The sequence below is a fragment of the Bufo gargarizans genome, chromosome 10 (assembly GCF_014858855.1).
Source record: "Bufo gargarizans isolate SCDJY-AF-19 chromosome 10, ASM1485885v1, whole genome shotgun sequence".
Taxonomy (NCBI): domain Eukaryota; kingdom Metazoa; phylum Chordata; class Amphibia; order Anura; family Bufonidae; genus Bufo; species Bufo gargarizans.
In genome coordinates this window covers 72,394,991-72,416,902 of record NC_058089.1, presented here as the reverse complement: position 1 = coordinate 72,416,902, position 21,912 = coordinate 72,394,991, and the positions used below count along the sequence as shown (strand labels likewise).

Sequence of the window (21,912 nt, the reverse complement as noted above, 5' to 3'; positions counted from 1 at the left end):
AATGACATTTTTCACTGTCAGTTGTAAAATTTAGCAAAAAAAACGACATCCATATATAAATTTTTCTCTAAATTTATTGATCTACATGTCTTTGATTAAAAAAAAAATGGTTTGGGTAAAAGTTATAGCGTTTACAAACTATGGTACAAAAATGTGAATTTCCGCTTTTTGAAGCAGCTCTGACTTTCTGAGCACCTGTCATGTTTCCATTTCGGAAAGTAGACACCCAAAGGTATTCGCTAATGGGCATAGTGAGTTCATAGAACTTTTTATTTTTTGTCACAAGTTAGCGGAAAATGATGATTTATTTTATTTTTTATTTTTTTCTTACAAAGTCTCATATTCCACTAACTTGTGACAAAAAATAAAAACTTCCATGAACTCACTATGCCCATCACGAAATACCTTGGGGTGTCTTCTTTCCAAAATGGGGTCACTTGTGGGGTAATTATACTGCCCTGGCATTTTAGGGGCCCAAATGCGTGAGAAGTAGTTTGAAATCAAAATCTGTAAAAAATGACCGGTAATATCCGAAAGGTGCTCCTTGGAATGTGTGCCCCTTTGCCCACCTAGGCTGACAAAAAAGTTTCACACATCTGGTATCGCCGTACTCAGGAGAAGTTGGGGAATGCTGGGTGAGAGAAATATCTTGGCAAAAGACAACTTTTCCAATTTTTTTATACAAAGTTGGCATTTGACCAAGATATTTATCTCACCCAGCATGGGTATATGTAAAATGACACCCCAAAACACATTGCCCAACTTCTCCTGAGTATGGCGATACCAGATGTGTGACACTTTTTTGCAGCCTAGGTGGGCAAAGGGGCCCACATTCCAAAGAGCACCTTTCGGATTTCACCGGCCATTTTTTACAGATTTTGATTTCAAACTACTTCACACACACTAAGGCCCCTAAATAACCAGGGCAGTATAACTACCCCACAAGTGACCCCATTTTGGAAAGAAGACACCCCAAGGTATTCCGTGAGGGGCATGGTGATATCCTCAAATTTTTTATTTTTTGTCACAAGTTAGTGGAATATGAGACTTTGTAAGAAAAAATAAATAAAAATCATCATTTTCCGCTAAAAAATTCTAGGAACTCGCCATGCCCCTCACGGAATACCTTGGGGTGTCTTCTTTCCAAAATGGGGTGTCTTCTTTCCAAAATGGGGTCACTTGTGGGGTAGTTATACTGCCCTGGCAATTTAGGGGCCCTAGTGTGTGTGTGAAGTAGTTTGAAATCAAAATGTGTAAAAAATGACCTGTGAAATCCTAAAGGTGCTCTTTGGAATGTGGGCCCCTTTGCCCACCTAGGCGGCAAAAAAGTGTCACACATGTGGTATCGCCGTACTCAGGAGAAGTTGGGGAATGTGTTTTGGGGTGTCTTTTTACATATACCCATGCTGGGTGAGAGAAATATCTCGGCAAAAGACAACTTTTCCCATTTTTTTATACAAAGTTGGCATTTGACCAAGATATTTATCTCACCCAGCATGGGTATATGTAAAATGACACCCCAAAACACATTGCCCAACTTCTCCTGAGTACGGCGATACCACATGTGTGACACTTTTTTGCAGCCTAGGTGGGCAAAGAGGCCCAAATTCCTTTTATGAGGGCATTTTTAGACATTTGGATCCCAGACTTCTTCTCACGCTTTCGGGCCCCTAAAATGCCAGGGCAGTATAAATACCCCACATGTGACCCCATTTTGGAAAGAAGACACCCCAAGGTATTTAATGAGGGGCATGGCGAGTTCATAGAACTTTTTTTTGGGGGGGCACAAGTTTTTGGGCACAAGTTAGCGGAAATTGATTTTTTTTGTATTTTCTCACAAAGTCTCCCTTTCCGCTAACTTGGGACAGAAAGTTCAATCTTTCATGGACTCAATATGCCCCTCACGGAATACCTTGGGGTGTCTTCTTTCCGAAATGGGGTCACATGTGGGGTATTTATACTGCCCTGGCATTTTAAGGGCTCTAAAGCGTGAGAAGAAGTCTGGAATATAAATGTCAAAAAAATTTACGCATTTGGATTCCATGTGAGTTCATGTGAGATTTTATTTTTTGACACAAGTTAGTGGAATATGGACTTTGTAAGAAAAAATAAAAAAAAACAATTTCCGCTAACTTGGGCAAAAAAAATGTCTGAATGGAGCCTTACAGGGGGGGTGATCAATGACAGGGGGGTGATCAGGGAGTCTATATGCGTGATCACCCCCCTGTAAGGCTCCATTCAGACGTCCGTATGTGTTTTGCGGATCCGATCTATGTATCCGTGGATCCATAAAAAACATACGGACGTCTGAATGGAGCCTTACAGGGGGGTGATCAATGACAGGGGGGTGATCAGGGAGTCTATATGGGGTGATCAGGGGTGAATAAGGGGTTAATAAGTGACAGGGGGGGTGTAGTGTAGTGGTGTTTGGTGCTACTTATTACTGACCTGCCTGTGTCCTCTGGTGGTCGATCCAAGCAAAAGGGACCACCAGAGGACCAGGTAGCAGGTATATTAGACGCTGTTATGAAAACAGCATCTAATATACCTGTTAGGGGTTAAAAAAATCGCATCTCCAGCCTGCCAGCGAACAATCGCCGCTGGCAGGCTGGAGAACCACTCGCTTACCTTCCGATCCTGTGAACGCGAGCGCCTGTGTGCGCGCGTTCACAGGAAATCTCGCCGCTCGTGAGAGGACGCGTATATGCGTCCACCCAGAATGGCAGGGCCGCCGCCAGGACGCAATCCTGCGTACGGTGTCCTGAGGAGGTTAAAGGGGTTGTCCGCTTTTGTTATATTGATGAACCATCCTCAGGATAGGTCATCAATTTCAGACTGGTCGGGGGCCGACTGCCGGCACCCCTGCCAATGTTTGAAGAGAACACAGCGACTGTACAAGCCAATAGCAGGCCGCGATGGGGATGAGCCGTTCTAGCATCATCCGATTCAACGGTGGCTTTGCGGGTTTTCCGGGTACATTTAAACAAGAAGAAAAACCACAAAACTCCCAAAAACTCATTAGTTGACACCACCGATCCCCTGCTGCTGCCCTGGCTCGCTGCACTGGAAACGCGACAAAAAGCCTGATCAGCTAGTTATTGAAGGAGGCAAGCCAGCAGTTAGACCCATTATTGGCTGCGCAGGCCATTCCTAGAATGGCATGTCAAACCAGGACTATAGTAGAGAGCAGTGGGGACAGGAGCAGCAGCAGACCAACTGGACCGGTGGAGGGAAGTAGCGATTCTTAGATTTTTTTTGTTTCGTTTTTTAACATCTTCTAGCATCAACCTTGACTGTCTGACTTCCCTTTTGCTTGCCATTTTGTCACTTGTGGTTGCCTCCTGTTTTTCTTGACTGTATGTGCATAACTGATGCTTAAAATACAGGATCCATTATATTTTTGTTTTTCTGTTGTTCTCACGTATCAGAAGAACGGAACACGGCCTTAACGTTACAGTTAGGTTTTGTTCACAATTTTCTATCAAACACTTTTCAAACTCTACCTCGTTTTTTCACTTTGAATGACACAGACTCATTTGCAGTTTAGCCCCATTAAATCACAAATTGCCACCTGCCACGGCTTCCAGCAGCATCTATCTCAGTGATGGGTAACCTTTGGCACTCCAGCTGTGGTGAAACTACAACTCCCAGCATGCTCCATTCATTTCGGTAAAGTTCTGAGAACAGCCAAGCAAGTGTGAATCTTGGGAGTTGTACTATTACCACAGCTGGAATGCCAGAGGTTAGCCATCACAGATCTATCCAGACACTGCATCGAGAAGGGACATATCCCTTCTTGGCATGGTTAAAGCTTTAAACCACTAGCCGCATTAATGCAGCATGGCCTCCCATTGAAAACAATTAGAGGTGTGCCAAAATTCTGGATGCAAAAAACCTGTGAACAGGCCCTAATACTGTATATACATTGCTTACAGTGAGGTACATTGTTATCTTAATATTAAGGCTTTCCTCGGGGACTGTCGAATGACGCACAGGTAGAAAGAAGAAGCAGTGAAAGTGGCGGAGAAAAAGTGGCACTCATAGGGTATAGAGGAGAAGGGCGTGAAATAAAGCAAGCTGCTAACCGGGTCATTATGGTATTAGAATGCTGGCATCTGTTAACAAGATTGTGTCTGCTCTAATCAGGGAGGCGATACAAGTCAGACAGGTGCAGGATACTTCTAATAGGATGACAGAGATGAAAGGCCTAATAGCAGCAGGTATGCACAGTACATCTATCGCAAATAATCAACCTTACTGCAGAATGCCACATCAAAGCATCTACTGACCTCTCTCTTGTCATTAGTGAAGTTATCATTGCCCTCAGCACAAAATAAGCTGGCCACAGTCATGAAACAGTTTTATTTATTTTTTTTGCTATATAATGTAGCTCAAGATATTTGTCAATTTATTTATGCCACTAACCAACATACGATCTCTAAATTTAACCTGTAGTGTTCGATTTAAGGTTTTTTACATGGGCAAATCATTAGGCAGAAAAAATAAATAGCTTGTTCCCAGTAATTTTCATGTGTAATGGTGCCCATCGATATGCCAACAAACAAGCAAATTCAACCGTATGGACTGTAGTTTATTCTAAAATCGGTCATTCATCCAGTTAGGTCCTGCATTGATCGGGAACAAAGGATTATCCAACCATCCCCTGCTTTGCTCATTTATTGTGTAATCAGAAACACATTTACACAGGGCAGTTATTCTGCCCATAGAAATAGGCCCTTATACAAAAATAGTGTCAGGACTTAAAACAATGCCTGAATGAACAATGTGCTTCATAACCATAAACTAGAAATAAATAGTATATATATGTGCAATTGAAATATCATGGAAATCTACAGAGGCCACTAACTGGTTATGAGACAGATGACACAGGTTAACAAAAGAGACAGCAGGGAAGGAGAGGAAAGCTTTAAGTGACTGTCAGTAGAAACAGCTGAGTGCTGGATTATGGACTAGCTAATCTGATCCTCTTTCCATCCTGGACTCTCCCTGTTCCCTTGTTTTGACACTGGGAAAAGGCAGATCTCTGTCTTACCAACGCGCCCCCCCCCCTCCCCTCAATCCAACCCCTCTAGGGGTAATTCAAAGGGGCTCTTAATACCCCTTTGCCTGATCCCATTTTCAAGATGGTTCTCCTCAAGACTAAATTTACCTTTCAGAAGCGGGTAAAACTAGCTCAAACTCTATGGCTTCTATCATGGATCAGTGTTCTTATAGGAAGTGTGACCTTTGGATTGGGGGTCTTCCTAAAAGTGCAGCTATGGATACACAACGAGGTGATGGACAACACTGTGGCCCATGCTGTTCCCAACACTGTTATAACAGCAGGACTTGTGGGAGCCATTCTTGGTCTGTTTGCAGGGAAAATTAGTCAGGATTCACTTGATATGGCAAAATATCCACGATGGAAACCATTCTTGCTACCTTACTTTTTCTTAACTATCCTGAGCTGTTTGCTTTGTCTGGCTGCTTTATTCCTCAGTGTTTTCATGAGAGGAAGTCTAGAAGAATCTTTGAAGATAGGTTTGAGAAATGGGATCAGGTTCTACAAGGACACTGACACTCCTGGTCGTTGCTACCAAAAGAGGACAATTGACAAATTACAAATGGACTTTCAATGCTGTGGAAACAACCACTATAAAGACTGGTTTGAGGTGCAATGGATCAGCAATCGTTACCTGGACTTCTCCTCCAAGGAAGTCAAAGAGTGAGTCATAATTTCAACAGTTACACTTTAGCAGTAGAACAGTGTGATATATAATGTGAGGTCCTAAAATTACAAATTACTGACTTTTTCCACTGGAACTTTTAACATCATAAGCATTTTTGGCTAAGTAGAAACTTCTGGCTCACATTTATATGCAGAATTGTTGAAAAAAAACTTTCTTTAACATGTATAATTCGATAGAGCTATAAAATGTAATAATAATCATAATGATAAAATATTGTGCTTTTCTGCTTATATAATATAGGCAGAACAAAAATTGTAGGTTTATACATCAAAACTTTTCTATGGGTAAAGTCCTAGAGCAAATATATTAGTAAATGTTGATAGAATTATTTGCAAATGTGCTGCATCTTCCCATTCAAATTCTGAAAAGGATTCTACAAAAAATATCATGAGTGTATAAAATGTTTCCATGCAACACCCTAAGGCTACCTCCACACGATACAGATTACGAGCGCGGATTCTCGTGGGGAAGAATGGCAATGTAATACAGTACCAACAAAGTGTATGAGATTAGACAAATCTCAGGCACACTGCTTTTTCGTTCCATGAGGAAATTGACCTGCCATGCCAATTATTTGTGCAGTTCTTTTGTGCGGATTTCATCCTTTTCAATGCATGGGTAAGATCTGTGGCAAAACCATATAGAATCCACAAATAAGACTTCCCCACGGCAATTTGTACAGAATTACCCGTGTGCAGGTAGCGTTATCCTCAAAGTGGAGCAATTAATGAAGCCCATTTTAAACAACGGGGGGGATTTATCAAACTGGTGTAAAGTAGAACTGGCTCAGTTGCCCATAGCAACCGATCAGACTCCTCATTTCATTTTCCAAAGGAGCTGTGAAAAATGAAAGGTGGAATCTGGTTGCTATGGGCAACTAAGCCAGTTCTACTTTACACCAGTTTGATAATTCTCCCCCAATATTTCCCAGATTTGCCAGCGCCACTGTCATATGTGGACTAGAACAAACATTGCATCTTATCCAATTAAATCCCTCCCATTTGCTAATAGCCATATCGTTTACATCTAGATTTGCCTTTTTGAAATATGTAACCACATTGACTTTTAAGTTCCTCATTTTAATGTTAGTTCCATGAGGACTGTTGATTGCCAGGAACACCAAGTCTGCTTTGTCTAGCAGCATCGCTGATGTAACTTCAGTCCTAATATTTCAATACAAGTTAGACGTGAAGCATGAGTTTTGAATGCATGTCAATGCAAATGAGGAAGTGGAACAATGGCTATCCTGCTACCTGGCAGAGAAACCCTATTGTGCAATGAGTCAATATTTGTGGACTGTTGCTATGGGAACTAAAGCAGGAACTGAACACATCATTTGCACTCATTTTATGCTGTTCCCCCTGTTAACCTCCCTCCACTCTTTCTTTATTGTGCAGCCGCATTAAGAGCAATGTGGATGGCAGATACCTGATGGACAGTGTCCCATTTAGCTGTTGTAACCCCAACTCTCCAAGACCTTGTATCCAAATGCAGATCACCAATAACTCGGCCCATTACAGTTACAACTATCAGACGGATGAACTAAACATTTGGGTGCAGGGCTGCCGGGAAGTCTTACTAAGCTACTACACTGGAATTATGGCTACAAATGGGGCGGCTGTAACATTATTTTTCCTTATACAGGTAAGGGCAAACATACACCAACCATAACGACCCACAGTTAATACGCCGCCCTGAAGGCTCAATTTCTGACTATAATGTAAACTAAATTGTGCTGGGTTTTGGGAAACCCAAAAGTAAACAGACAAAAGAGGTTCTTTTTCTATTGAATATTCTTTTTTTCTTTTTCTTTATCTGAATACAGGCTCTTTTTTCTATTGTATATTTTAGAATTTTTTGTACTTTATATGATTACAGGCATCACCAACCATGTAAGGCTACTTTCGCACATAGCTGGCAGACTATTCCGGCAGAGGAGCTGCCTAACAGAGTTCACCATATCCGGGCTGGCAGAAAAGGGCTGTACAACACCAGTGCCCACTGACTATAATGGGATCTGGCAGGGACAAAAACTAGTGCAGATATGGTGAACTCCAGCAGGCGGTTCTTCTGCCAGAACGCTTTAGCGCAGGAGTCTACTTTCACACTGGCGTTTTGGCTTTTCGCTTTTGTGAGATCCGTTCAGGGCTCTCACAAGCGGTCCAAAACGGATCAGTTTAGCACTAATGCATTGTGAATGGAAAAGGATCCGCTCAGAATGCATCAGTTTGCCTCCGATCAGTCTCCATTACGCTTTGGAGGCGGACACCAAACCGCTGCTTGCAGCGTTTTGGTGTCCATCTGACGAAACTGAGCCAAACGGATCCGTTCTGACACACAATGTAAGTCAATGGGGACAGATCCATTTTCTATGACACAATAGAAAACGGATCGGATCAGTCCTCCATTGCCTTTCAATGGTGTTCAAGACATCTTGGCTATGTTAAAGATAATACAAATGGATCCGTTCTGAACGGATGAAGATGTTTGTATTATCTGAACGGATCCGTCTGTGCAGTTCCATAACGGATCCACACCAAACGCGAGTGTGAAAGTAGCCCAAGTTGAAACACTAAAGATGTTGGGATAATTGATCATGTACTTCCTCTTACTGACAAAGTACATAATGGGAGGCAAAAACAATGTGTAACTATTATGTTCACATTTGCATTGAAAACTGGTAGCAATTGCATCATATTTGACTAAGGCCTCATGTACACGGCCGTGTTCCGTGGCCGAAAGCGGTCCGTGGTATGCCGGGCTGGATTCCTGTTTGAGAGCAGGAGCGCACGGCGTCATTGGTTGCTATGACGCCATGCGCTTCATGCCGCCGCTGCACTACAGTAATAGACTCGTATAGTGTATTACTGTAGTGCAGCGGCGGCATGAAACGCACGGTGTCATAGCAACCAATGACGCCGTGCGCTCCTGCTCTCAAACAGGAATCCAGGCCGTGTTACCACGGACCGCTCTCGGCCGCGTTACACGGCCGTGTGCATGAGGCCTAAGGCTACTTTTACACTTGCGTTTAAGTTTTACGGTACTGGAAAAAAAACACTTCAGTTTTGTCCCCTTTCATTGTCAATGGGGACAAAACTCAACTGAACAGACTGGAATGCTCCAAAATACATTCCGTTCCGTTTAGTTGCATTCCCAGATCAGAGAGCAAACCGCAACATGTATTTTGCTTTCCGTCCTGGGAAACTGATCGGATCCGTCATGACCCCTAATGCAAGTCAATGGGGATAATGACGGATCCGTCTTGGCTATGTTAAAGATAATACAACCAGTAACGGAAGCGTTTTTGCTGGACACTGCCGGATCCAGAAAAAACGCTAGTGTGAAAGTACCCTAAAAGAACAGCACTGCATGTAAAAGGGACATCAGATGCCAGTGGTATACAGCACTTTGTCATGACTTACATTAGAAAAGGATCCCACAATGTAGATGTGAACAGAGATTTAAAGCAAACACCATGAAAATACAGTGCAGTCTGCAGGCAGTAAGTTATTGAGCAGAAGGAGCAGAACAGATAGGAAAGATCCAGTATAAGGCCTCATGCACACAGCCGTTGGTTCTGCAAACGGCGGGTCAGCAATCCACAGCCGCCGGCCGTGTGCACCACGCATCACGGATGCGGACCCACTCACTTGAATGGGTCCGCAATTCTGGAGATGCAGAACGGAGTCACAGAACAGAATACCGGAAGTACTATTGAGTTCTTCTGTGGTGTTTCTTTCCGTTCTGCACCGCAAATAAATATGACGTCATATTCTTTTGCAGTGCGGACAGACCATGGACCCATTCAAGTTAAATGGGTCCAGCCCGCTGCCCGGATGTTGCCCGTGCATTGGGGACCGCAATTGCGGTCCCCAATGAATAGAACGGCCGCGTGCATGCAGCCTGACTTATATTTTATCGATTTACCATATTTTTTGTTTATCATCAGGCCCCCAAATTATCTTTGAGACTACAGGTCAGAACCCCCATATCAGAAAGGCCCCCCTATCAGACCCTCAGATCAGAGCCCCACATCAGACCCTCAGATTAGAGCCCCACATCAGACCCTCAGATCAGAGCCCCACATCAGACCCTCAGATCAGAGCCCCACATCAGACCCTCAGATCAGAGCCCCACATCAGACCCTCAGATCAGAGCCCCACATCAGACCCTCAGATCAGAGCCCCACATCAGACCCTCAGATCAGAGCCCCACATCAGACCCTCAGATCAGAGCCCCACATCAGACCCTCAGATCAGAGCCCCACATCAGACCCGCAGATCAGAGCCCCACATCAGACCCGCAGATCAGAGCCCCACATCAGACCCGCAGATCAGAGCCCCACATCAGACCCGCAGATCAGAGCCCCACATCAGACCCGCAGATCAGAGCCCCACATCAGACCCGCAGATCAGAGCCCCACATCAGACCCGCAGATCAGAGCCCCACATCAGACCCGCAGATCAGAGCCCCACATCAGACCCGCAGATCAGAGCCCCACATCAGACCCGCAGATCAGAGCCCCACATCAGACCCGCAGATCAGAGCCCCACATCAGACCCGCAGATCAGAGCCCCACATCAGACCCTCAGATCAGAGCCCCACATCAGACCCTCAGATCAGAGCCCCACATCAGACCCTCAGATCAGAGCCCCACATCAGACCCTCAGATCAGAGCCCCACATCAGACCCTCAGATCAGAGCCCCACATCAGACCCTCAGATCAGAGCCCCACATCAGACCCTCAGATCAGAGCCCCACATCAGACCCTCAGATCAGAGCCCCACATCAGACCCTCAGATCAGAGCCCCACATCAGACCCTCAGATCAGAGCCCCACATCAGACCCGCAGATCAGAGCCCCACATCAGACCCGCAGATCAGAGCCCCACATCAGACCCGCAGATCAGAGCCCCACATCAGACCCGCAGATCAGAGCCCCACATCAGACCCGCAGATCAGAGCCCCACATCAGACCCGCAGATCAGAGCCCCACATCAGACCCGCAGATCAGAGCCCCACATCAGACCCCCATATGAAACAAAAAATAACTAAATTAACTTACCTTCTTCAGACGGCGCCGCCACTCTGCACATCCAGCCGCTCTTCCTGCATGCTTTGCTCTCTGTTCTTTTCTGGGCCTATACTGAATAGGTCATAGTGCGCGCAATACATCAGGACAGTGCAGTGAAGACCACGGAGTGGTGAGAACAGAAAGCGCTAGAAGTGCTTCACTCCCCACTCCCTATGCCTACTGCATACTAGTGAGCGCTTCCATAACTGATGTGGTCACTAGTATTCGCTTTATAAGACTTTTAGGGGAAAAGTGTCTTATAAAGTGAAAAATGTGGTAATTCCCTGCTCATTCTGAGCTTTAAAGTCAAGGAGGTGGTACTATCATTGAATGGCAGCTGTCTATACACAGTCATCCAGGAAAGGCTGTCAATCGCCTCCTATTTAACTTCAAGCCCAGAATGATCAGGAATGTAAATTAAAATATATTTTTAACTGGAATCTTTTTCCCACAGAAATGGATATCTTCTCAGCTCCTCCTGATCTACAACATGCTGCCTGCATATCAGACACCCTGGTTAAAGTGACAGGTTCCCTTTAAAACGTGCATAGCTACTGTATTGTTAGCTATAGAAGGAAATTCATCCATGATCACCAGCTGTCTAGTGTGAAGTCTCTGCCAAATAATCTTCAACTTCCTGTTACTCTGTTAACCTGCTATTTTATCTTCTTAAAGTGGCTCTGTCACCAGGATCAACCCTATTAAACCAGGCATACTGCTTGGTAGGGCTCATCATGGTGATTGAAACAATACCTTTCTTTTGTCTGTATGCTAAACAGATGCAGAGATATCTGAGTTTTAATATGCAAATAAGAAACTTGGAGCACCCGAAAGAGGGGCTAAACCCTTGGAGCACCGCTTTGTAACACCCCCCTGTGCTTTGCCCACTCCCCCCTCCCCTTCATTGACATGGCTAGACATCAGCATGCTGAGAGCAGAGCTGTGTCCTAGCATGTTCATATCATATACTCTATGTAATATAGCTTCACCACATAGAGATATGCTCAGAAAGCCAATCTACATATTACTGCTTTATTCACAAGCACAATATATGATTTTAAAGGCACCTGTAATATGTGTTAGCTTCTAAGCATATATATATATATATAAAAAACATCTTCTCTATCTGAAAAGGCTATAGCTTAGTGATAAGTGCTCCCAGTTTGAATCTTGGGAGAGATTTAAAGTTTTTTTTCTTCCACATTTAACCCATAATAAAAGTCTATATCCTTATCATATTAAGAATTTAAAAAAAAGCTATTAAATATTATTGGTTTCTTCATCATATACTGTGCCTGTGAATAAACTAGTAATAGGTTTGTTCCTGGGCAAAAAAGCACTATTCTCAATTTGGTAAGTCCTTACTTAAAGACTTACCAGTGAGCTATAGGACTACCATATAGAGAAGCATGCTTTTCTATGCAAACACATATTACTGGTGTCTTTATAATCATATATTGTGCTTGTTTATAAAGCATTCATATGTATATTAGCTTACTAAGCATATCTCAATGTGTGAAGCTAAAGTACATAGCTGGTACCAAACCTGACTTCGGATTGCTATTTTACAATGTTTTTAAAGACGCAGAAATGATTACCAAAGTCTTGTGCAGCTTTGGTTGAATGAATTTTGCCTACATGGAGGCAATACATTTTAATGCTGTACACAGAGAAAGCATTAGAACCGGTGTTCTCCAATCCAAAGCTCGATTCGCTCAACACTCATTTAGATATCACCATTGTGTTGCTAAGGGTCCTTTTACACAGCCTGATTGTGGGCCACAATGAGCGATGATAAAATCAGCTGGTTGGCACTCATTTAAAAGTTCTACAGGCTGATGGACAGTGGGGGACAAATGTTCGTTCCATTGATCGTTTGTTCCCTCAAAGCTTTTAATATTATGTTGGCAACACATACCCTTGTTTACACCCAGAACTTTCATGACTGAATAAACAAGTGCCAAACAAGCATTTGCACATTTATAAAGGGACAATTATCGTGGACATGGTTAGTACGAATGTCCATTTCCAATAAATGGCTTGATCATCTCTCCATATAAAAGGGTATTCAGATTGTATGTTGTGAGTTACTTGGCAGCACTGTTAAAAAGTTTATTTGGATTGAGCAATCGCTCCCAACTGTAACATTTACAGAAACCACATCCTGGGCTATTTAGTACTTTGTCAGTTAAAAATATATATCAGACTGTGCAGTTATCAGCTGTATTGCTGTGTAGATCAGAGGAAAAACGTTTAGTTCAAGGTAGGTTTGATTTACAACACACATCTTATCTAGTGCCCCATGCCCTAGAGATCTTAAAGGGTTTTCTGGAAGTTTTTAATTTAGGTCTTAAAAGAACACTCCAAAAATGATACAATGTCTAAAGCTAGTGTAGGGCCTGAAACAGTGGGGTATGACACACTGACTTTCTGTTTGGCATTTCTTAAACACTGCCATTTGGCCCTGCCCTAACAAAAAAAAAAAGGATCACACACTAATATGTCATTGGACCGCCTTTAGCTTTGATTACGGCACGCATTCTCTGTGGCATTATTTCGATAAGCTTCTGCAATGTCACAAGATTTATTTCCATCCAGTGTTGCATTTAGGGATGTCTCAATACCATTTTTTTAAGTACTCACCGATACCAATTTTAACAATAAAATACACACACATGTCTTTTGTGACCACTGACCAACCATAGGCCCCAAAACAGAACTATAACATTGTTTAAGTACAAGAGGCAGTGTATCAACTATTTATGTAATATAAGTGGAAGGTTTTTTTTAGGCTACTTTCACACTTGCGCTTGATCGGATCCGTTCTGAACAGATCCGATCATATTAATGCAGACGGAGGCTCTGTTCAGAACGGATCCGTCTGCATTAATAACTTAGAAAAATTTCTAAGTGCGCAAGATGCCTGAGCGGATCCGTTCAGACCTTCAATGTAAAGTCAATGGGGGACGGATCCGCTTGAAGATTGATCCATATGGTGTCATCTTCAAGCGGATCCGTTCCCATTGACTTACATTGTAAGTCTGAACGGATCCGCTCGCCTGTGCGGAGGCGAGCGGAGCGGAGGCTGAACGCCGCCAGACTGATGCAGTCTGAGCGGATCCGCTCCATTCAGACTGCATTAGGGCTGGATGGAGGCGTTCGGGTCCGCTCGTGAGCTCCTTCAAACGGAGCTCACGAGCGGACCGACGAACGCTAGTGTGAAAGTAGCCTTAAGTGGCACAGTTGCTGATAGCAATGTTTACTTTTCCTTTGTAAAAGGGTTAATAAATTAATAAATGGGCATATAACCATGTTTCACAACCAATGAGCCTCCAGCAGTTGCAAAACTACATCTCCCAGAATGCCTGGACAGCCCTTGCATGCTGGGAGGTGTAGTTTTGCAACTGCTGGAGGCACACTGGTTAGGAAACACTGTTATATGCCCATTTCCTCCCCCCTCCACCTTATTTTATATTCTCTTTTTACTGAATTTCTCCTAAGCTTTATTACTATTTACTAGGGTCGGTTCCTCTACCTTTGGAAACTCCTGGCAGGCAAACTCTGTGCGAGGAGGGTGTCTGGACTCTGGAGAGGCTTTTCCCGTGGCTGGCTGACTTGCTCCTGTGCTCTGATTCGGAGATCAGATGTCTGTGGACAAAGTCATGGGCAACATGAATAAAAAAAAATACTTGAGGTTCCAAGGAGAGTTAGGAGACATTATAGTGTATGGGGGTAACCACAAGGAGACGTTATACTGTATGGGGGTAGCCACAAGGAGACGTTATGCTGTATGGGGGTAACCACAAGGAGACGTTATACTGTATGGGGGTAACCACAAGGAGACGTTATACTGTATGGGGGTAGCCACAAGGAGACGTTATGCTGTATGGGGGTAGCCACAAGGAGACGTTATACTGTATGAAGGCAGCCACAAGGAGACGTTATACTGTATGGGGGTAGCCACAAGGAGACATTATACTGTATGGGGGCAGCCACACGGAGACTGTATGGGGGCCACAAGGAGACGTTATACTGTATGGGGGCCACAAGGAGACGTTATACTGTATGGGGGCCACAAGGAGACGTTATACTGTATGGGGGTAGCCACAAGGAGACGTTATACTGTATGGGGGCAGCCACAAGGAGACATTATACTGTATGGGGGTAGCCACAAGGAGACATTATACTGTATGAGGGCAGCCACACGGAGACGTTATACTGTATGGGGGCAGCCACAAGGAGACGTTATACTGTATGGGGCAGCCACAAGGAGACGTTATACTGTATGAGGGCAGCCACAAGGAGACGTTATACTGTATGAGGGCAGCCACAAGGAGACGTTATACTGTATGGGGGCAGCCACAAGGAGACTGTATGGGGACCACAAGGAGACGTTATACTGTATGGAGGCCACAAGGAGACGTTATAATATATGGGGGTAGCCACAAGGAGACGTTATACTGTATGGGGGTAGCCACAAGGAGACATTATACTGTATGGGGGCAGCCACAAGGAGACGTTATACTGTATGGGGGCAGCCACAAGGAGACATTATACTGTATGGGGGCAGCCACAAGGAGACGTTATACTGTATGGGGGCAGCCACAAGGAGACATTATACTGTATGGGGGCAGCCACACGGAGACTGTATGGGGGCCACAAGGAGACGTTATACTGTATGGGGGTAGCCACAAGGAGACGTTATACTGTATGAGGGTAGCCACAAGGAGACGCTATACTGTATGGGGGCCACAAGGAGACGTTATAATGTATGGGGGTAGCCACAAGGAGACATTATACTGTGTGGGGGCAGCCACAAGGAGACGTTATACTGTATGGGGGTAGCCACACGGAGACTGTATGGGGGCCACAAGGAGACGTTATACTGTATGGAGGCCACAAGGAGATGTTATACTATATGGGGGTAGCCACAAGGAGACGTTATACTGTAAGGGGGTAGCCACAAGGAGACATTATACTGTATGGGGGCAGCCACAAGGAGACGTTATACTGTATGGGGGCAGCCACAAGGAGACATTATACTGTATGGGGGCAGCCACACGGAGACTGTATGGGGGCCACAAGGTGACGTTATACTGTATGGGGGCCACAAGGAGACGTTATACTGTATGGGGGTAGCCACAAGGAGACGTTATACTGTATGGGGGCAGCCACAAGGAGACGTTATACTGTATGGGGGCAGCCATACGGAGACTCTATGGGGGCCACAAGGAGACGTTATACTGTATGGGGGCCACAAGGAGACGTTATACTGTATGAGGGTAGCCACAAGGAGACATTATACTGTATGGGGGCAGCCACAAGGAGATGTTATACTGTATGGGGGCAACCACACGGAGACTGTATGGGGGCCACAAGGAGACGTTATACTGTATGGGGGCCACAAGGAGACGTTATACTGTATGGGGGTAGCCACACGGAGACTGTATGGGGGCCACAAGGAGACATTATACAGTATGGGCGCCACAAGGAGACGTTATACTGTATGGGGGCAGCCACAAGGAGACATTATAATGTATGGGGGCAGCCACAAGGAGACATTATACTGTATGGGGGCAACCACACGGAGACTGTATGGGGGCCACAAGGAGACGTTATACTGTATGGGGGTAGCCACACGGAGACTGTATGGGGGCCACAAGGAGACGTTATACAGTATGGCAGCCACAAGGAGACGTTATACTGTATGGGGGCAGCCACAAGGAGACATTATACTGTATGGGGGCAGCCACAAGGAGACTTTATACTGTATGGGGGTAGCCACACGGAGACTCTATGGGGGCCACAAGGAGACGTTATACTGTATGGGGGTAGCCACAAGGAGACTTTATACTGCATGAGGGTAGCCACAAGGAGACATTATACTGTATGGGGGCAGTCACAAGGAGACATTATACTGTATGGGGGCAGCCACAAGGAGACGTTATACTGTATGGGGGCAACCACACGGAGACTGTATGGGGGCCACAAGGAGACGTTATAATGTATGGGGGTAGCCACAAGGAGACGTTATACTGTATGGAGGCAGCCACACGGAGACTGTATGGGGGCCACAAGGAGACGTTATACAGTATGGGGGCCACAATGAGACGTTATACTGTATGGGGGCCACAATGAGACGTTATACTGTATGGGGGCAGCCACAAGGAGACGTTATACTGTATGGGGGCAGCCACAAGGAGATGTTATACTGTATGGGGGCAGCCACAAGGAGACGTTATACTTTATGGGGGCAGCCACAAGAAGACTGTATGGGGGCCACAAGGAGACGTTATACTTTATGGGGCAGCCACAAGAAGACTGTATGGGGGCCACAAGGAGACATACTGTAAGGAGTCAGGACAACAATTTTTGAAGCCCCGCCACCCTCAGTATAATAGTCTTGTGGCCATCATGTATATTTCTTCTTGCCCTAATGCCTGCTTTTAGAGATCAATTTGCAGCTTGCAGGCAGGAAGGGAAGGACCAGGGCCATAGAAGACAGACACAACACCTTTATTTCTTTCTGTCTGTGACCACTTGGGCTGGTTATAATCTTCTAACTAAGCTTTATACACTTACTAGGGTCGGTTCCTGTAACTTTTAAAACTACTGGCATGCGAACTCTGTTTGAGGAGGCCGGAGGGTGTCTGGACTCTGGAGAGGCTTTTCCCGCGGCTGGCTTGCTTCTGTACTCCGATTCGGAGATCAGATGTCTGTGGGGGGGAGGGGGGGGGGGGGGGGGAGCCGGCCGCTGCGGAAAGTGTGAATCAGAGCAGCCACGGGAAAAGTCTCTTTCCAGACAACCTCCACAACATGCAGAACTGGTCACGTCGGATGGCTGTGGGCGGAGTCTAAAACATGGGAGGAGCCGGGGACAGCGGAGGCCGCTGGTAATCCGGGTGAGGGGACGGAGACTGGGAGCAAGATGAAGCTGTTTTTGCTGTGCGACGATGCGAGATGCAGGGGCAGGCCACGGACGGACACATTTAGAAGCGGCACACAGGTATCAGCAGTGGTATCAAGGACATTTGCACGAGTACAAGTACTCGTGCAAATGTCCGGTATCGGGACATCCCTAGTTGCATTAGTTCTTCAGCAAGATCTTGCATTGATGATGGTAGAGTCTGGACACTGTGGTGGCCAATCCATGTGTCTCATGCTCTGTGAACCACTCTTTTCACAATTTGAGCCCGATGAATCCTGGCATTGTCATCTTGGAATATGCCCATGCCATCAGGGAAAAAAAAATAAATCCATTGATGGAATAACCTGGTCATTCAGTATGTTCAGGTAGTCAGCTGACCTCATTCTTGGAGCACATACTGTTTCCAAATCTAGACCTGACCAACTGCAGCAACCCTAGATCATAGCACTGCCCCAACAGGCTTGTACAGTAGGCACTAGGCATGATGGGTGCATCACTTCATCTGCCTCTCTTCTTACCCTGATGCGCCCATCACTCTGGAACACGGTAAAGCTGGACTCATCAGACCACATGACCTTCTTCCATTGCTCCAGAGTCCAATATTTATGCTCCCTAGCAAATTGAAGCCTTTTCTTCTGGTTTGTCTCACTGATTAGTGGTTTTCTTACGGCTACGCAGCTGTTCAGTCCCAATCCCTTGAGTTCCCTTCGCATTGTGCATGTGGAAATGCTCTTACTTTCACTATTAAACATAGCCCTGAGTTCTGTTGTTTTTCTTCGATTTGATTTCACCAAACGTTTGTGATCGCCGATCACGATCGTTCAGGATTTTTTCCCCGCCACATTTCTTCCTCGAATACGATGGGTCCCCACCACCCTTCCAGTTTTAAATAATGAGTTGGATAGTTCTTAATCCAATTTTAGTAGTTTCTGCAATCTCCTTAGATGTTTTCTCTGCTTGATGCATGCCAATGATTTGACCCTTCTCAAACAGACTAACATCTTTTCCACAACCACAAGATAAAAGTTTTTCGACATGGCTGTTTAGGAAATGAAAAGCAACTCATTGCACCAGTAGGGGTTAAATAACTTGTTGACTAGCTGAAAGATAATCGCCCATGCAGTAATTATCCAATAGGAGGCTCATACCTATTTGCTTAGTTAAATCCAAGTGGTGACTTTTTGGGGGGGCACGCAGTGTATATCTGTGTTGCTGGGAGTGTTCATATATATATTTTTTTTTAGAAAGGACTTATCAATAGACTGCTTAGTTTCCCTGTGACATAGAGACTTTATTCACCCAGCATTACTGCTTTACTTTTATAACAGTATGTGGCACACATCCAGACTACAGATATTTTCATGCTGCAGTACTCTGAGTACATATTGTTCAAATCAACTGACCGATAAGACTAGTCTCAGTGTGCCAAATCTGTAAACTGGAAAGAACGACTTTGTAAAACAAATACAGAACTCTTACAGGTACATTACAAATGTACAATACTCAGGTTCAATTATCATTATAGTATATATTGAACAATATTGTATAGAATGTATATTGCTCAACATGACTGTGGATCATCTCTCTTTTCAGGGATCTGTCCTGGTAAGCATGCGCTTCCTGCAGACATCCATGGATAAGATAACAGGTGTGGAGGATTTGGAGACAGATTCGGAAGGATTTCTTTTGGAGAAAGGTGTAGGGGAGACCATTAACAGTGGTCTGGAGAAAACCAAAGCCCTCTTCACGTCCAGTTCTGGGGAGGCAGGGGGTGGAGAGGCTGCAGCCAGCTAAATGGAGCATTAATGTGTAGACGGGGCAGAGTTGGTATAGACTATAGAGATAACATGAGGCTGCTTAAATAATTACTTACCCTATGAATAAAAGAACAAAGAAATCCCTCCTCTAATATGAGATGTGGGAGGCATATTTGAAGGTTATAATGAGATTTTGGAGAAGTGTCCATCCAGTTGTAGCTGCCAAAATGTAGACTCAGCAGACAAAATAAAATAAATAAAGGACTGCAATACAATGTCTTGTGCTGTGGTGGGAGAGGGTGGTTGCGACAACCACACAGAGTGGCAAACTATTCCTCCTATGAAAGTAGCAGTGGAAATGGATCCCATAGAGGGAATAGCGATGAAGATTTCCACAGCAAAGCTTTATCCTTCTGCCCTCTATAGGATCTGCTCATGTAGTATGTAAAAACAAAGTGAAAACTGTAAACCACATAAAATGTCTTGTGTGAACCTGAGAAAACCCGTGAAGTAAATATGCAGAGCACATGATAGCATGCATGCTGGAAACAAATAAAAGCCACAAGATGTTATGTTGTAAAATGTTTATTTGCTGGGTCAACCCACAAACCCCACATAAATGTTAAATAGAAAAAAAAAATCATCACATGAACAGCATAAAATTGAAGACACTGAATAAATTATAGAAACAGTTATACAAAATTAACAATAAGTCTTTGGAGAACACGAATGTCCAAATAACATTGATATTACATGAACAACAGAGTCAGAATTGTATTCCTAACTGAAATGGAATGTATTATTCACAAACGGTTTGGGCAGGGAGGAAACCAACACAGACCCCTATTTATGTCATGTTGCCCTATTGACACTACACATCAATTATACCCACCAAAAAGGCCAATAGTGGACTGAAGCATAGAGCGTACATGTGAGAATTCGGTCCCTCTCATCCACTCGTCACAAGGTCTCATGTCAGCAATTTACAACTGTAAAAGTAGGGAAGCCAATAGCAGTGCCTACACTGACTGAAAGGACTTGCTGAGGAGCGGCTAATCACATTTTCAGGGGATCCTATAGTAAATTACCTCACCATTAGGTAAATCATGGAGTCTTATGGTTCATGCACACGACTGTAGCCTGTTTTGCGGTCCACAAATTGAGGATCCGCAAAACACAGATACTGGCTGTGTGCATTATGCGGAACAGAATGTCCAGCTCATAATAGAACAGTCCTATCATCCTATGCTTGTCTGTAATGCGGACAAGAACAGGACATGTTCTATATTTTTGCGAATGGCACGGTGTGCTGTCCACATCTTTTGTGGCCCCCATTGAAAAATATGTTGGTGTGCATGTGCCCTTTTTCACACAGTGATTTCCATCAGAAATTTTTAGCCAAAACCAGGTGCGCCTCTAAATACAGAACAGGTGCAGATTATTCCCTTATACCTCATGTGTGCAGTCTTCACTCCTGGTTTTGGCTCACAATCATTGATGGAAATCACTGACCAAAACAGTGACCTGTGAATAAGGCCTTACAGTTGTCCTAACATGTCCAAGTCAGCAGCACATAATTCAGTTTATGCAAGGAGGGCGTAAGATGGCACATTGCTGGAATGCTGTTAAAATTTGCAATATCCCTCCAATCCATGACAGAAAACTATAAATTTATTAGATGTTGAAGGCTTATACAGTTGCAAGAAAAAGTATGTGAACACTTTGGAATGATATGGATTTCTGCACAAATTGGTCATAAAATGTGATCTGATCTTCATCTAAGTCACAACAATAGACAATCACAGTCTGCTTAACCTAATAACACACAAAGAATTAAATGTTACCATGTTTTTATTGACCACACCATGTAAACATTCACAGTGCCGGTGGAAAAAGTATGTGAACCCCTAAACTAATGACATATCCGAGAGCTAATTGGAGTGAGGTGTCAGCCAACTGGAGTCCAATCAATGAGATGAGATTGGAGGTGTTGGTTACAGCTGCCCTGCCCTATAAAAAACACACACCAGTTCTGGGTTTGCTTTTCACAAGAAGCATTGCCTGATGTGAATGATGCCTCGCACAAAAGAGCTCTCAGAAGACCTACGATTAATTGTTGACTTGCATAAAGCTGTAAAGGGTTATAAAAGTATCTCCAAAAGCCTTGCTGTTCATCAGTCCACGGTAAGACAAATTGTCTATAAATGGAGAAAGTTCAGCACTGCTGCTACTCTCCCTAGGAGTGGCCGTCCTGTAAAGATGACTGAAAGAGCACAGCGCAGACTACTCAATGAGGTGAAGAAGAATCCTAGAGTGTCAGCTAAAGACTTACAAAAGTGTCTGGCATATGCCAACATCCCTGTTAGCGAATCTACGATACATAAAACACTAAACAAGAATGGAT

The 21,912-nt window shown here is 44.3% G+C and overlaps 1 protein-coding gene across 2 annotated transcripts in view; it reads left to right on the top strand.

Annotated features, from left to right (window-relative positions):
• ROM1 (retinal outer segment membrane protein 1) overlaps positions 1 to 20,073 on the top strand; it is a 36,449-nt gene extending 16,376 nt beyond the window's left edge. The window contains exons 4-6 of one of the 2 annotated variants that reach the window (XM_044270126.1): positions 5,501 to 5,725; positions 7,148 to 7,394; positions 19,345 to 20,073. In XM_044270126.1, coding sequence (XP_044126061.1) covers positions 5,501 to 5,725; positions 7,148 to 7,394; positions 19,345 to 19,545 — 673 coding nt within the window. In that variant the 3' untranslated portion in view covers positions 19,546 to 20,073. Of the gene's footprint in view, positions 1 to 5,144; positions 5,726 to 7,147; positions 7,395 to 19,344 lie in introns of those variants that run through there. The other variant, XM_044270125.1, reaches the window with a different exon arrangement.
• Positions 20,074 to 21,912: the final 1,839 nt, after the last annotated feature.